At 38.1% G+C, this 18,106-nt stretch overlaps 1 protein-coding gene across 11 annotated transcripts in view; it reads left to right on the plus strand.

The window, feature by feature from the left end:
• Window positions 1-224: 224 nt before the first annotated feature.
• LOC117207795 (longitudinals lacking protein, isoforms N/O/W/X/Y-like) overlaps window positions 225-18,106 on the plus strand; it is a 91,308-nt gene continuing 73,426 nt past the window's right edge. For 8 of the 11 annotated variants that reach the window (XM_033448369.1, XM_033448367.1, XM_033448374.1 and 5 more), the window contains exons 1-5: window positions 3,056-3,254; window positions 4,077-4,456; window positions 4,527-4,770; window positions 5,071-5,248; window positions 12,555-12,695. In XM_033448369.1, coding sequence (XP_033304260.1) covers window positions 3,081-3,254; window positions 4,077-4,456; window positions 4,527-4,770; window positions 5,071-5,248; window positions 12,555-12,695 — 1,117 coding nt within the window. In that variant the 5' untranslated portion in view covers window positions 3,056-3,080. Of the gene's footprint in view, window positions 416-1,381; window positions 1,539-3,055; window positions 3,255-4,076; window positions 4,457-4,526; window positions 4,771-5,070; window positions 5,249-12,554; window positions 12,696-18,106 lie in introns of those variants that run through there. The other 3 variants (XM_033448370.1, XM_033448371.1, XM_033448366.1) reach the window with 3 other exon arrangements.

Genomic DNA, 18,106 nt, shown 5'->3' on the forward strand with positions numbered 1-18,106 from the left:
TCCGCATAGAGCATGTATTTTCAAATTTATTCTTCTATAAAAAAAGAATCAACAATTATTTGATCGATAAGCTTTTTCGCTTATATTTATCAATCTTTTTTTGTACGAAAGTGATCACAAGGTTCTAAGAGTCTTTCGACGGTCCTGTGTTAACCGGCCGTTCTCTTTACCCCACTATTCGTAGCTTGATGCGCACAACACTGAGTTGAATTCTCTGCGCCGCGTCTCCCCATAAGAAGCACACTGTTTCCGAGCATCCCGGCTATCCCCTCGCAGAGCGGGTCGATCGTTACGCGTAGAAGTACGGCCATTGTGTAAAAAGAAGCCACGGCGCTCGGATAGTGTACGCTGAGGACAAGACGTGTAGTTTTTTTCCAAGTTTTCCTCTTGTGATATTTAGATTGTGCCAATATAGGTGAGTAATTTGTATACATATCCGTTGATTTATGTTTCAATTGTATATTCAATTTCGGGCAAGTTTATCGTCCTAAAAAGTTGATAAAAAATCAGGTCGCGCTGTTAAACCGATGGGCAGTACCTAAGTATCTTCTTCATACACGCGTGATCTTGGAAGAGTGTGTGTGTGGTGTTTGGAATATCATGATGGGAATATTTCGTTTGCGATTTATATGAACTATCTGCTAATTCGAATGCAATCGCTATCATTTTTCATGTATTTTTGTACGGTTTTCGCCATTTTGCCTCGGTCAAGTGTATAAAGTCGGCCATTACGTTACGCGTGCTAGGTTGTGGTCCAGGGCCGGATGACGTACATACAAAATACTTTATGATTTTTATCATTCATTCATGAATTTTAATTACGCGTCATTCCTATCGTTCTAATGACGAATAAATCATTATACATGAATATATTAAGCAAATTTTCTAATTCAAACATCTCGTTCACGTCTCGTTTTCTATCGATCAGTCATTCGCAACTGACATATATTTCTTTCTTGCTGCTTTATATCAAATGATATAACTACATAATGTCATACATAAATTATGCATTGCAGATTTAAACAGTGTGTGTGATTTCCGTGATGTTTGTTTTAATATAAAACAATTTTGTTGTATTATTGTGTCAAACATTTTTCCATTGACTTTTCAAATAAAAAGGAACATGTCTGTCAGAACAGAATTGTAATCTGTGATATTTTTTCCTGGTAGCTTGAACATTATGTCAAACGTTTAATGTTTGTGTAAACTGTTAAGTGAAAATAAAAAAAGCAAGTATTTTGTCGGTTAGCGTCCTCTGGCTGTAGTTTCCAATCACGGCAAAGATCGTGATAGGTTGTAAGAGTAGAGCGCATGCTCGTTAGTTTCGTTCGCGTTTTTTCTTCTCTTGTTCCCTCTTCCGGAGAAGCCTGCGCTCTCTGACGGCCGGCATAGAGGCAACCAAGTAGGCAGTCGGCTACGCCATTGTTGTAAAGGGCAGCGCTTGAGGCGCACGCCGAGTTCGGACGCTTACGCAGTTTATTTTCACTTATCACCCATCCCGTTGCTGTGATATTAGATTGTTTTATATTCCATATTAGGTGAGTGTTATAACAAGTAGTCAATTATTTATTTTCGATTTCGGTGAAAATCTTTAGAAAATTTCGGGAAATCTTCTTGTGGGGTGACATGGCGCGGGCGGATCCTCTCCGTACTTTTAAGAAAACATCGTTTTTGCTTAGTTACCGGTCAAAACAAATTTCCCAGTGGAGCAAGTGTTTGCGATTTTGATGTTTTCGTCCAGACGATGCTTTAACGGGAAATTCGAATAGCGGATATCGATCTGAAATCTTGTTTCTTCTTGTGAACTTTTCCTCTATCGCCATTTTGTCCGGGCGCGACCTCGCGGGCGGCCATATTGCGAACCACGTTTTCTCTCCTCTCCTCTTCTAGTTTCTGGTGGCGGTATGAGGAAAGTGTATGGTTCATTTTCGCCGGTTGGTAGTCGATTCGCGATTGAAAAATTATCTGTCGCCAATTTGTTTTTGTTTCGCACATGTTGCTCGACGTCATCTGACGTAACATTCAATACGAGATAACAATATAAATAGATTACGCAATCGGACGTAAGCCGTGGTGAATGCACTTCCCTTTATTTCGTATTAATCTTTACGCGCAAGTATCTGTATACTTATGTTATGCATTATGTTATCCCCTCCATTGAGAGATTTACGCGTTGCGCATGTGAAGAGAGCAATCGATTTTCCATTTTATTGCGCGTTAGTGATGTAAACCTCGGGGATGTATATAAATTGTGTTACCCTTTTTACCTGAGAGATAAACTTTATCGTGGTTCTTTAGTGGTCCTATCAAACTTTGTGTGCTTTACTGTTCCAAGTGATGTTTATATATTTATATGGTATGCAATTTTGATACGCTGTCGCATGACGAATAAAGATAGAAAAATTACAAACCAGCGCCGCTCGCAAAATATTTTGATACTAATACTAGGGCATTTATGTATTTATATTGGGGATAATATAGCCTTTTTTATTTTCCAAGTTTTATTCTAACAGTATCTTCTGATATACAGTTTGTTATGTCGATCATCGTATCATTAGTTATTTTCATTACAACTGGCTTAATGCGGAGTTTTTTCGAAATTTGATATTATCGTTAGGGTACTGAATATCCAGCAGACGTCCCTGAATTCCAGGGGCCTCGAACTAGTGCGCAAGTTAAATGCGCAGGTCGGGCGCAGCTGCGCATGCGTAGTGCTTGCGCGTCCTTCTGCATCATCCCCACCAAATCGTCCATTACCGTTATGAGAACACGCACAAAGGAAAAGGCCAGAAGACCAATTCGACCGACGCGCTTGCACCGTACGGCCATTTTGGAAGCTTTGCTGCTTCCTCGCGGAGCTTTTATCGTGGTTACACATATCAACCGGAGTAATAGATATCATTGGTCTCGCCTTTTATTTCCAAATCATCGGCCTCGATGTTCGTGTTAATTCAACACAACATAATTAGATAGCATTAGCACGGTCGATCATCTTGAACGGACAAACGGATTTATTTGGTTCATCATTATCCTGAATATTTCCTTCCTTGTTCAGTAACGAGGGAACGAAGCCAGAAAGAATGGAAGACGACCAGCAGTTCTGCCTTAGATGGAATAATCATCAGAGTACATTGATCCAGAACTTCGACACGCTTCTCGAAAGCGGGACGCTTGTCGACTGCACATTGGCAGCTGAGGGGAAATACCTGAAAGCCCATAAGGTAGTTCTGTCTGCGTGCAGTCCTTATTTTGAGGTGAGTGAATCTTGCGAATATTTTACTTTCAATATCGTTTTTATCTCATTATTATTGCCATTACGCGATTAATTTTATTATTATTATTTAAATTGTTATTATTGTTTGTATTTTGTCAATTACATTGTATTACATCCAATACTCGTACTTGGTTAATAATAGGCTTGGTTGAATTGAAATTTAAGATTGTTTCATGGTCTTGAATTTTTTCTTGTTAAGAGATTGAACACCTTATGTATTGATTCTCATATACGAAGTATAACTGTTATTTAGTTCGCTGATAAATAGGAAAAAAATTCGATCGAGATCAGATCGAGAGTATCAAAGACATTGGTTATTTAAAATTTAGGCCTTTTTTTGGTATTGATGTATCTTTTTCATTTATTCATCGTACTTCGAATTGTAAAAAAATTTTGGAATTCAAGCTAAAAGGGGGGAACCTCAAATTGAAACAAGATGGCTGCTCTTGTTGAATGTGGCCTGGGCAGAAGCCAGAGAGGCAGGGAGACTGAAAGCCCAAACCCCCTCCTGGTTCCTCCTGGTAATCAATACAGAGAAAGCAAGATGGCTGATTTCCAGGGCACTTGCCCTGGGATTTTACCCTGATGTGGGAGGAGGGGTGTATAAAGGAGCAATACATCTTTGAATTAGGAAATTGAATTCTATTATTTAGTATTATTTGACTTTTCTACATTAATTTCGACTGTTAATTTCCTAATGTGACATCTACTTGTTTATTATTATTATCTATTAATATTTAAGTCAAAGTATTTGATAAAATTTGTGCAATTCAGAGGTTTAATGGAAATATTTCCGTTGTAGGGGCTCCTCAGTGAACATTATGACAAGCATCCTGTCTTTATACTCAAAGATGTTAAGTTTAAAGAATTAAAAGCAATGATGGACTATATGTACAGGGGAGAAGTAAATATCTCCCAAGACCAATTGGCAGCACTCCTTAAAGCTGCCGAGTCTCTGCAAATTAAAGGTCTATCGGAAAGTAAAACAAGTGGTAGCAGTAAGACGGATTCTAGGCAACAAAAGGTCGTTCCGCAAACATCACAGCCCGACATTCCAATTTCGTCTTCCGGTCTTACGATAGAAAAGAACAAAGTTCCTAGGCAGGGTGTGTCGCAAGGTCCCCTGGGGGATTTACCTGAAGACTCTGCCAGTCCTCAAATACCGAAGGGTTTGTCCTCTAGGTAAGAATTTGGAATTTTTCATTCGTCATTCGTTGAGAATATAAAATTATTATTCTCGTTATTTTTACAGGGAAGGTTCCCAAAGTCCCACATCAAGGAAAAGAAAAAGATTTAGACGAAAAAGTATAGGTGATGATAATTCAGTAGAAAATCACGAAGCTTCGAATTCAAGTGACATGCCTCAACAAATGGGCGTCCCTGCGCTTGGAATTGCACCCGTAGCAGATGAAAAATCACATGCAGACCCCACAGATTCCATTGGCAGGTCAGCCTTAATGACGCAGCTGACGAAACCTGCCGATGAAATGTTACAGGTGAGCCTTGTGAAATTCGACGTTGAATTTTTATCGTATGAGATCGTATATTAATTGTTCACCAACGTCTAATGGAAGCTGTTGTCTACTGATACTGTTTCTTTCGCTTGTTGGTAGAGCAAATGATATCGTACTTAATCCTACTATTTGATGTCATATCTACTTGATCTTATAGAGTGGAAACGGTGCGATACATGATTCTAATAATTCACATAATGTTTTATATATTTTGACAATACTTAAATAGATAAATGATACAAAGAGAAATACTGTTTCTTATAAAATGATTTTTTCCCTTAGTTGCCGCTAGAAAAGCCCGAACCAAGTGATAATCTCATTGAACCAAAGTCTGAATATCTCGAAGATCCAGAAGAAAGCGTCGAAGATCTGACGCTGGATGACGACATGAATGATTTGAACGAGATGGAACAAGATAACAATAGAGCCGGCCCATCCCACGACCCCTCCCAGCATCCTGGTAAGTTGAACAATCGTATTATTTTTATATTTTATTTATTCTTCTTTCGTTATAACGTAGTAGCGAAATACAGGGTATTTTGACGAATTTACGCGATATGCGAGTCGATTTCAAATTTTGTGCGCATACGTTTCGAATTCTCGTTTGTTGTCCAGATATATACTTACATAGTTTCACGTACGGCGAGTTCCCCATACGAAATTATGCGAGAAATGATACCATGTTGTGCAGACGTTATGCATGTATGTAGTCCAGCAGCAAAACTTCGATTCAAAGAAACTTTGAATCGAAGCATAGCTGCTCTCTCCATCTGAGTGAAATAAGCTTGATAAAAGGATAGGATTTATTTATATATATATATATATATATGTCGGAGATGAAAGGACACCGGAACCTTCGGATAGCCCCGCAACATTGCAATCTAAAGTCTACTATAACTGTAACTAAACTATTGTAGTTATTCAATCCAATTGTAATTGTTCGAGAGTCGTGATAATGAGCTTGGGCTCGAGGCGACAGTCAGTCGCCGAACGTAGCCGCGGTCAAGGGATGGACGCCTTGTCTAACAAAGGCATGGAGTAATTCTATAGCTCTCCTTAAAAAGGAAATAGTTGTAACACTCGACAGTAAACATTCCAACGGTCTCTGTCCCGTAGCTCGCCACACGCAGACCCTATTCTTCGAGTAAGATGATTGCCAGATGTCGATGCGTCTCCGCAGTACACGTTCAGCTAGCCCGAGGACCCCTTATAAATCTTAAGATTTAGCTAGCTAAAGTCCTTCAAATAGACAAACAGTCTTTGTCCCAACTACGGGAAAATAAGGGAGATCCATTTTCAACGAGCGGCGTCTCCCACTAGCAACTTTCCCTCGAGGGCGGTTAGCATCTTTTTCTAACCACCGATATGGAGATTGACCAATTAGCAGCAACGCCAATTTCCCTTACTTTCTAAACGAAAGCTTTTCTTGACGAATCCGACGATCTCGTGTCCTTAGACACACCCCATTATAGTTTTCCTCTGTGGCATCATCGGGACGGGAAATTCATTCTCGCTCGCGATCTCATCGATGAAAAGAGTAACCCCTTACGACCGGTGAATATTACGCGTCCGACTTAGATTTTGTGAGTACGTTCATCTATCATCCCGTCGACCGCGGATTCGTTATCGAACCTGAGACCATTGTCACTAGTGTCGCGGACGTCTAACCGCCGTGGTAGATTGTCGAACGTGTGTTATCCATACTTGTGTCAATAAATCGTATCTTCGTCACACCGCAACGATGGCTACTTTCAATGAAGACTCATCAAACACCGACAACCCTATCCTCAACGCCATTCCGACATATATATATGTAAATGTATCACACTAACATGGGTTTAAGAATTTAAAATATAAAATTAAATTAGAGGAAGGGACTCGTTCATTAATGACTTGAAATTCAGTTATGCGAACGTTTCGTTTTTTGTTTGTTAAATGTTAAACGGGTCGTGTAATGATCGGCCGACACTAGCTTGGGTTTCCTCGTTGCAGGTGGGGGGGCGGGAGCGCGGTCTCGGTCGAGAGGGAATTTGATGGGTGGTGATGGCGGTGCCCTCTGGGCGTCTCATTTCCTCGAATGTAAAAAAGGGCCGAATATGAGGCGGCCGCGCACAGATGTTGACGTAGGCGCGTTGCTTAAATCGCTGGAAAAAAAACAGGGCAGAAAGTATAGTTTAGACTCGGTTAAAATGTCCCTGGATGCAATATTACAACAGGGAGTTAGCACCACTCAGGCATCAGAGATGTACGGCATTAATCGTTCAACCCTGCAATTCTATTTGAAAAAGTTGAACGTCGTCAGAAGGAGATGGAGACAACAACCTAGTAACCTGATCCAGCCTAGACAGCCTTAGTGTGGTGTATGCTTTTACGTGTGTAGTTTATATAATGTCCGATAGCATCGAGATTTGTCAGTGAATAATAATATGCCATTGATCGACAGTGAACCGTTCGATTCTATTCTGCTCTGTTTTCTTGTATTTTCATTTCCGTGTCTGATTATAAATATATATATATATATATATTTATTTTAGATTATATATACACATATAAACACATACACACACATTATATTAAAAATTGGATAAGTGCCCGAAACGAACTACAAGTGCTCGCTAGTCATCCTTACCATTCGGGGGAGGGTTCCCTTCGATATACTGCGAAGCTCGATAGTGGAGTGGCGTAACCTTTGATCCGATTGTAAATGTCAATGAGGCAATTACTAATTCAATGGTAACACATTTTTATTTTTTTACTTCTTTTCAATTAAACTTCTATCGCATTTTTGAAATTATTTTGATTAACACGTTGACGCTATCGCCGATATGCATTGTTTTCTCTGTGAGCCGGAGCCCGAATGCACGGTTTGCTTCGTTGGGCGGCGCAGGATCGCATTAGACACGACTGCAATTTTTCAACTTTGACCTCAATTTATAGCAAAATTACAAAAGCTATACGATTCCGTGGACTTCAACTAATGCACTGATATACGATAGTTTGGCAATATCTGTTTGCATATATCTATAAATGTTAACACGTTGACGCCGGCGCCGATATTCATGGTTTTCATTCATTCAGAATTCAATGTCTGCTTCGTGGGGCGGCGCCCGAATTCACTGTCTGCTTCGTGGGGCAGCGCTGGGTCACTATCTATTTTGTGAAATACATGTGTGACCCATCGGCCGCCCCTCTGGACAGACACGTGTGACCTGCCAATGGGGCACGCCGCCTCACGGAACAGACACGCGTGACCCGCCGATGGATCGCGCCGGCGTCAACGTGTTAAGTAAGGCTGACGAGACCAGCTTTGACCCTAATTTTGTACTCCTTTCAATTTTTCTGAAAAAGTAGAGGTCTGACGCGAATTCTGACCATCGCACGCAATTCTGTGAACATTTTTCTATAAGAAACGTTCATAGCGCGAATCAAAAAATTTTTCAATTCTGCACAGGAAAAAGGAATAGTCATGCATGTTCGTTGGAGAACAACGGCGCGCGTAAGGAACATGCACGACGAAAATAGTGTTAGGTTACGTTAAATGTTTAAAATGGACTGACAAAAGGCCAGTATGTGTGGTAGCTACTTCCAAAAATTACAGGTGCGTTATTGTTCAGGGGAAAAATAGTAAATTAAAGCCAGCCACTTTTTTTATAATGATGCTAAAAAGGGGGTTGATCTATTCGATCAGATGCCATCCTATTATAGTTGTTTGCGCAGAACCGTAAAATAGTATAAAAAAATTGTAATAGAATTAATATGCTGGGCTTACCTCGTAAATGCGTGGTGTGTACATAGAAAATGGGGCACTAAAAGTATTAAAATCTTAAAATTTCGCGAAGAAATTATTGATCACCTTTTAGGTACAGTGAATCTCAACAGAGAAGAAATGCCAAGTGAAAATGAAGTACTGTCCAAAAAACAGTTACATTTTCTGCAGTCGTACCAAGGGCCCGCGAGCAAAACGAGACGGCGGTGTAAACAATGTTATAAACGCATTTCTAAAATAAAAGGTAGTGCGTATGCCGCGAAAAGAGCCAAAAAAGTAACAACATATTGTGATCTTTGTAAGGGCCAGCCGACACTCTGTCTAACATGTTTTAAAAAATTGCATGAAAGAAGGAAATGATTATGTTAAGTTTATAATATTGAATTGTTATGTTTTTACTATTGTATGCTGCTTATAATGTTGAGATAAAATAATATAAACCTATTTTGTACTATATATTTTGTGAAATACATGTGTGACTCATCGCGATGCACGCCGCCCCACGGGACAGATACGTGTGACCCGCCGATGGTGCACGTCGGCGTCAACGTGTTAAAATAAGGTCAAATACGATATACTTTAATTTACATTTACCTATTTAACGTATTTGTTATTCTTTTAATCAAAGGAACTTCAGAATTACATTGGTGAAAGTTTCACCGAACAAAATTGAAAAATGAAGTTCAATCGTTGCATTAGTATCGTCTCATCGATGTCTTCTTTCATTCGCACTGTTCTTTTCTTCGTTTGGCAAAATCTTGAATCGTATTTATTATTTTGTTTAATAACTTGACTGAATAAGTGTGCGGCTTGTATTCAGATTTTTGGGCACTTATTCAATGTTCTTTCATTTTTCTATAAAGACTGTTCATTTTTATTCTAATACACCACCATAAATGATTTTTTATTTTCTTATGTTTTTCATTGATAGTACTTATGCGTGTTTTCTTGCAATTTCTTGGAATTATCAGAGAGAGCGAGAGAGAGAGAGAGAGACAGGCAGAATTATTGTTAGAAAACGTCCTTACACATATCGCAGGTTTTTTCAAAATAACACAAATGTATGGGATGCTTCATGTCGCGTGAGCAAAAATGTTTAATTTTTTCAAATTATTGTCTCTTTGGTATTTAATCAATTTTGTGAGATAAGAAAATATGGCCTTTACATTTCATTTATTTGACTCTGGATTTTCTATTACTGCCTTCTTAAAAATATCGTCATGTACTGAAAGAATCACGTGCTTAGTTCTTTCATTATTGTTGTATATTATGCATATTAGAATGGCATATGTATGTACGTTTAGACGTAATTCCTTTTCTTTATCGGTACATTTAAACAATTTTCAAAAACTGAGCTTCGTTGTGAGGATATCAAGGGTACCGATAATATCTAAGCAGTATATTGAAATCTCGTTAATTGTTCATTACATTTTGTAGTCGTGTTATCTTTGTTATAGAGTAGTCATTAAAATTTATATTAATCACTATTACTGTGGGAACTGAAGTACGATAAGGAGTGTACAAAATGCCAGACTGTGAAATAGCTTAAAAACGATCAGTATTACTTTGTCCTAAGTGTTATCGTAGTCGTTTAACCCTTTAACCTACGATTTACGTTGGAGAATTTTGGGCCGAAAAAGTAAACAAGTTCGCGCAGCCTTCCAGCCATTCGCACGTCTTGTGTAGTACGATGGTCGGGCCAATCGTAAATATTATGGGCATCGCTCGTGGTATGACGGTCGCGGTTTGTAATTTGCCCCACCATAAATAGCACAGACAAGGCTCGTGATATATTCTTATTATCTCTTCGTATCGTGATCAGTTTCAAGTTATTTTTGGTCACATCGAAATTTATTTTCATAAATTCTAGAGGAGCATCCCTACAAGATGTTTTCAAGAGAAAGATTTTGTGATGAGATCATGCCAGAGAGACTGCACGCGAGGCATTGGGCTCATTTTCCAAAACACATTGACCCAACATCATCAAAATTAAGACCGTCAAAACCTTGTAGAGTTTGCCAAAAATATAAAAAACGTAGAGAGACAACGTGGGAGTGTAAGAAGTGCAAAGTTCCCTTACATATACTAGAATGTTTCGAAGTGTATCACACCATTGCAGATTATTAATTTTGTATTACTTGTATAAATAAACTTTTTGTAGTATTTGTATCTACCATAATTATTGCATCAGTTTGTAATTATTTATCAAATATTTCACAAATATTTATACCTTTATGAGGGCGCCGCCGCTATTATTTATATTTGACCCGATCATCTACATGTTATGCCCGTAATATTTACGTTTGGTCCGATCATCTACATGTTATGCCCGTAATATTTACGTTTGGTCCGATCATCTACATGTTATGCCCGTAATATTTACGTTTGGTCCGATCATCTACTACAGGCTATGCCCATAATATTTACGTTTAACCCGATCATCGTACTACGGGCTATGCTCGTGGTTGTGGGTTAAGGGGTTAATTATGGAAGAAGTATTTGAGATATATCAAGAATTCGTCGTACATTCTCGTATGTATGTATGCACGCGTGTGTGCGTGCGTGCGTGCGTGTGTGTGTGTGTGAGTGTGCGTGCATGAGCACAACGACCGCAATGAGTTTAACACGTTGGTCGTCCAGCGTAATTTGTTTAAGTTTCCCGCGGGGCTCAAATCCGACCGTCGGTATGCAGAACGTAAATACGAATTCATTGCTTATCGCCTTCGATCCATTGTAAAGAAAAGATTTAGTTCCGAAATGGAGAAAACGATAAGCTTTCCGGCTAGAGTATTCCGAGGGATCTTATGGCAGATTTCCCAGATTTTTCATTTAGTCGAGAAGCATACTTCTTGTGAGACGCACATCAGTGATTTTTTCATCCTCAAAATGTTCAGTAGACAACGTGAAAATATATTTGAAAGTGAGGAGAATAGTGTACAATAATGAAAAAACTGGTATCGACAGAAGTGACCTGATGGTCTTATATGCCACTACGGTACGGAAAAGCATCGAGTGGTAGCGGAAATTAGCACTAAATTTACTCTTAGGAACAACTATAGTAAATGCTCGTATTGTGTACCAAACAGCTACAAACAAAAAAAATAAAGATAAGAAAATTTCGGGAAATTCTCGTTTCCCAATGGTCCGATGTGTCCTCAGAAAATACTGTGCCAGACAACCATCAACAACAACCATGGAACAAGGTGTTCCACCATTTGGAGATTCGTAAAAATCAGCAGGGCAAGCCTATAAGAAGGATGTGCGCCCTATGTTACGAGAAGAAGAGGCAAACTGTCGGACGCCAAGAAGCGAGAAAAAACGTAAAAAAAACTACAACATATTGTTCGAAGTGTTCAAAATCGCCCCAAATGTGTTTGGAATGTTTTAACGAATATCATGCGACATAGCATAATATATTTTATCAAGAATATAAATTAATGAAGAATATGGTATAATATGTTTTTAATATTTTTATGTTGTATATGCTATACATAATATTATATATTTAATTAACCCGAACAAGAAGAGCGTCACCCAGATATGGGTGATGTGGCGACCAACGTGTTAATACGAATGTAAAATGTTATTTGCGCAACATCATTCTCGCAACAATAGAGGGAAACTGGGAGTGTTAGGGGGTTTGTTGTGCTACTTTACACTATATGTGACACTGCCGAGTGTACTTATTCTATAAGAGGATGTGTATGAGATTTCTGATATCACTGATACCCTGTATTTCACTACTTCGGATAATTCCAGAAGTATTTTCAATGTTCTTGTTTGAATATGAGAAAAAGCTAAGAATAATAAAGTTATCCTTTGTTCCTAGTATTTTGTTGATTTTTCGATGTGATAACGCACAATCCATAGCGATTATATAGTTATCCTTTTTGTCTCCGTACTTAATTTCATCTCGTGTTTTATATATAAAAAGTATTTGGTGTGTACTATTGACATGATGAAAAAAGATTTTATGAGTACGGTTGTTTTGTTTCGTTAGCAGGTATAGGTGCGTGGCACGTTACCGGTGACCGAAGTAACGCGGGAGGAGTTGTGGGCTCGGTGGCAGGAGCTCCCGGAACGACAGATGAAGTCTTTCTAGCAGCACAGGAGGCCGCGCAGGCCCATCGCGACTCTCAAGGTAGGCTCACCCATATCATTTTTTTTAGATCCTGCCCGCTGTAACAATAGGCACTCGCGTTTGACGCAACTTTCTCTTACTTACGCGTTGATATTGATGGAAAACTAAACCTTTGCATTTGTAAAATATAATGGAAATCATATGTAGGAACAAATGAGTAAATGGATATTTTGTCAATGTATTTACGAATTATTCGTAATTTGCTTGTACAGTTTCGTTGATTATTGGACAAACCATGAATCGAAAATGGTTTCGTATAAAAACATATTTTGGATTTGGATAGATTTTTCTATAGAATAAAAATGATACGAGTTATGTTAGGCGTTCAATTGCAAAAAGTGCCTATTGCGCAGGTATGACAGGACTTACATTTTTTTTCACTGTCGAATAACGTGGTTCAACCTAGCAGCCGGGGTCCGTTCAAGAGTAGCACGGTCTCTGAAAGAGCTTTTTCATTTCCTATACAGGGCATGTAGCTCCTTGTTAATTTCAAAGTTCCTTGTATCTTTTTCAACCTTTTTTATTTTTATCGCGATACCACGTTACGAGGTTAACATAGGATTCGCCACCATCGTTTTACTTCTATTGCATCTTCTGTCGTTTCGAACTATCTTATGGTTTGGTCGGTGGTGCAAGATATGCTGGCACACATTCATGTTTATAACAGTTTCCGTTACATCTTTTCCTTGTTCCCCTCATTTTATTCTGCGGCTAGTCTTTATCGTTGGCCTCGCAACGCGATATTGCACGACCTCTCTCTCCTCTGCGAGGAAAACTTGGAACGTACGGAGGAACTCTCCTCCGCGACCACCGACCAAAGGAAATACGAAACTCCTCGCTTCTTTCAAACCGCGCGCGTAACGAACGGGTAGTTGCTATTTATATACATACAGGTATGTATGTATATATACCCTCTCTAATATGATCGGTACTGTGCCTTACTTTCTCGTTAGTAAATTATCGTGGTTACGTATATTCTATACGAGAAAATAATACTATCAAAGGAATAGGTTAGGAAAAGGGTACGTGTGTGCGCGTGTATGTGTGTGTGCGCGCGCGCGCGCGTATGTGTGAGATAACAATAGGTAAAAGATCCGCGTAATAAAGGTGTTTGCGTGCCCTAGTTCAGAAAGTAATAAAAGTGATATTTATATTCAGAAGTTAGGTGTGTTCTCGTTTTTAAGTATCTATCTATTGAAAATCGTATAGAATTACGCGCGGAATTCGATGCGTATAGGCAGTCTCTCCAAAGTATCTCTTCAAAGTCTTAAATTTGGTGTACCTTTTCCGTACCGGTTAAGTATGAGAATATAAATGTATCCTTTGCACTTTGCATAAAAGTATTATTTCTACATTTGATCGTATTTATTTTAAGATGGGCATTATATAACTATATATGGTCTTAACCATTTTATTGTTCGATTAGATCAGCTCTTTTCATATCGTTGCATCTTTGGTTCGGACACATGTGAATATTCGTATAACGCAATCAAGTTAGACGTCAACCAACCTCTTCTGTATTAAGTACTAAGAAACGTGTTGTGCGGATCAACCACAAGGGGTTTCCATGAATTTGAAGCAGCATCGTCTTCAAAAAAATTCAAAGTTCAGGGACAAAAAGATTCCACCAGAGATATCATGCAGATTTCATAAAGTATGTAGAAAACGCAAGAGTACTATACACTTTGCCGAATCGAGCGTTCTAAATGCTATCATACCAAGGGACAATACTAAATTTTTGTTGTGCGGTTTTCTATCTATTTTTTATTTAAAGCTCCATTGTTAAAACTCGTAACTTGTGGATGGTGTTCTAGGATCAAAAATTGACTTGTAATTTCATTCAGTTGAAACGAAGTTCGTATAATATGACAATTCTATTATATCTCAGTTGATGTAAGATGATGAAATTATAAATTTTGAGCGCAATAACTAGAATTTTTGTAGCTAATCAAACTGTCTAATTAAAGAAGAATTTATTATATCGCGACAATTCATCTTAAAACTTTAGAGCACATGTACTGGTCGAAATGGCTACTGAAGTGGTCACATCGAAACCGAGTGGTGTAGGGCGATAACGATGCTGGAACTTCAAAGTATTGGCTTGATGTTAATCATTATTACGTATAACATACGTTCCCTTTTACAATATATTCAGAAAAACTATGTTCCATATACATAGATAACTTGGCGAGGTTCTTCTAGCAAAGATCAATTTAAACACAATCTCGTATAAATTGTTCATAATTAATATCCTAAGTGAAAGGATTAATTTGAATTTCATATTGTTATAACTTAGGAGATTTTTAGTACACTTATTCGCGAATACGTATCGTATGTGCAGTTTCATATATTCATTATAATGGTTGGAATTACATATTACTCCGATAAATACGAACCTTTCACGACTGTCTAAGCTTGTATTGCGGTCAGAGTATACGTGAGAACTTGTGGAGTAAGCCTTTGATACAGCGAGTGGAAAAAATACTCTTACATTTCTTACGAACGACGCCCAATATGTATATATGTGTATTTAGTGCACTTTTTTTGTTTTAAGAATTAGTACATAATAAGATACGTCAAAAGTGTACACCATATTTTCGTGAATAGAATTTGAGTATCATATATAAATTATTTAACAAGTCTTAAAATAAATAAAATAAATACGTATTTTCTGAAAGTATCAATTGCAAGTTCGTATCGTTTCTGTATAATATAGCATAACATTGTAATAATAGAACAGGCAATAGACCTGATTCTTAGAATGGTCGAAGTATGTTAGGTCGATTGTCTGCGCGGTATAACGTTTATTATGTTGCCGTAGCTTCTTCGTGGAAGTAAAATATGTACTCGGATTCTCACGATGATAGGTTACTTCGGAGCTCAATAAATCTACAGGAGTATATAGTCGTGATGTTAAGAATTTATACAATCCCGATTTATTAGAAGATTTAGATTTATTAGAAGCTGTACGAATTACAGACATATGACGATAACTTCTATTGTTTGAGATCGACAAAGCACAGCTCGTTAGATAATTTTCGAATATGTATACGAGAGTAGGAAAGAGAAAGGGACAGGAGGGAAAAAAGTTGAGTAGAAAAAGAGGGAAAGGGAAAGAAAAAGATACGTGCAGCTGTTATTTCCTCCGGCTGGTGCATCTGCTGTAGTAACTATGCAGCTGCTGGTGGCAGATGCAGCGCAAAGCTGCTTCGTATATAAAGATGGGCGCATAGTATGATGACATTGAGAAATGAGAAAATTAAACTGGCGGACCCTTTGGTGCGAAAACTTCTTTCGCCATTTCTTGTTGAACAAATTTTTCGGGATACGAGCCGTAGTTTCAGTATGAAAGAAACTTTTTTTAGAACAGAATGAAACGAAAAAGGAGAGATATTTTTGGAGAGATCATTGAGGATTTCGATTAGTGGTAACAAATTTCGATATACGTAGCAGAAAAAGAACAGAAAGGGCAACGTTTTTCACGCGAACACGGTAAGGATTTCCTCTTGCCGCTTTTTTTTTTTATTATTATTATCGTCGAAGGAGGCGTTAGGTGAGAAGCGTACATGGTCGCCTAGAAAGGTGATCCTACGCGGGAAGCAAGGTAACTTCGGAGAGAGAGGAGCGGCCTCTCTGTCAATGCTAGTTCTTGATTTCGAAAAAACTTGGCATTCGTTTTCTATTAGTTTGAAATCAATCGTTCTTACGACATGACAGGATTGTTTGTCAAATGGAATACGACTCGCACATTCTTTATATGTTCTCGCGTACGGAAAGTTAATTGGTGAAAAAAGATTTGAGAAGTACTCGCATTGATGGGGAAGGTCGTTGGTTTTGTCGTCAGAGACTTGTTACCTTGAATCGATTGTTCGCGTCGAATCGTATTAAAATTTTGAAGGAGCTTTTAGTTGAATATAAGTTTCACATTTTCTACTGTGTTTTAACACGTTCCGTGATTGACTCATGCTGTTTTACAATTTCTGTTTGCGCCGTTCAATATTTCCTTTATCTGGAAAAGTATAAACAATATCGTACAAGAGGTTTTAACGAAATATTAGTTAACGCAGTAGCTGTTGCCTTAAAGGTTGCCGGTGACTTATAAGATTCATCGTATTTAACATATTCTTGAAACAACACTGGCCTTACACGAATAGAAATTTTTTACAGTTACAAGATATAAAAAGTCATATTGTAAGGTCGGAAATAAATTAAAGTGAAAGGTAGGAAGTACTCAAAGTAAGACATTGTTTTTTTTTTGGAAGATTTTATCACAAAAATGTGAAGGCTTTCGGTGGTCAGAATGTATAAAATTCTTCTAGTTCTCTTTAATGATATTCTCTTTTTCTTACAAATATTCTCTTCGCAAACCTCCTATCTATTTTTTTTTAATAAAATTATTTCCTTTTAAAGATCGTATTTTGTACATGAGGGATCTGCTATTATCAACCAATTTTAACAGTAGTTTAGCACAATATATATTTATGGGGATATATATTTATACAGAAGAGCAAGGATAAAAGCTAAGAATAGGTATGAGTGAATAGAATGAGTGAGTGAGTGGATAATAGGGATAATGATGGTGGGTGGAAGGTTCTTGGGAGCAGATGCAAACGGCGCAAACAGATATGTTATTCATAATAATTATATATAAATATATATTGATGTAAATTGCGCATAGCATGGAACGTGTTTTTTGCACCCGATATTGCGTTCGATTCTACCCTAACCAAATAGCACGCCATTATATTTAATTTGACCTAGATGGTTCAACCATCTGTCGCAACACGTACCTTTGTGTACTTGGACTGCCGGTATTTTTTGGGAAATACGAAACGAGCTATCACAGTTTGATCGTTTCAAGCTGCTATCTTGGCTCAATGATATATTCCATTCTCCACGTTAACGCGTGCGTAGGTAAAGCGAAAAGTAGAGCCGGCGTTGCGCCACGTTATTTGCAGTGCGTAGAGTATCTTTTCTGTAAATGTTGTGGAAACAAATATATATATATATTTCGGTAGAGAGGGTAAAGGTAAACACGCAATGTTGACTGGCCCAGTGACACTAGCTTCGTTTCTATTTTGCTTTATTTTGTAATATAGGACGCAAACGTACGAAAGCTATCGAGAGGCGTTTTTTCGCACAAGAGATATCGCGTGTTTACCTCTGCTGTCGAAACCGAAATCAAACCCTCGTATCCTAAAGGAAAAGAAAATACCCATTTGTAGTTGTTTACGTGTTTTTTTTGTTGGCCGTAAGATAAAAAAAAGTCCACGGAGATATGTGGTAGTATAATGTGTAAGGAAAAACAATCGGACGAAAGAAGGAATTGATGCGTATTCGTGTATCCACCGCGCGTAATAATGATGCACACGAGATGAAGTCAAATTGCGTTTCTCTCGTGTACATTTCTT

This window comes from Bombus bifarius, unplaced genomic scaffold, assembly GCF_011952205.1.
Source record: "Bombus bifarius isolate JDL3187 unplaced genomic scaffold, Bbif_JDL3187 scf7180000008046, whole genome shotgun sequence".
In the NCBI taxonomy this organism is placed as follows: Eukaryota; Metazoa; Arthropoda; class Insecta; order Hymenoptera; family Apidae; genus Bombus; species Bombus bifarius.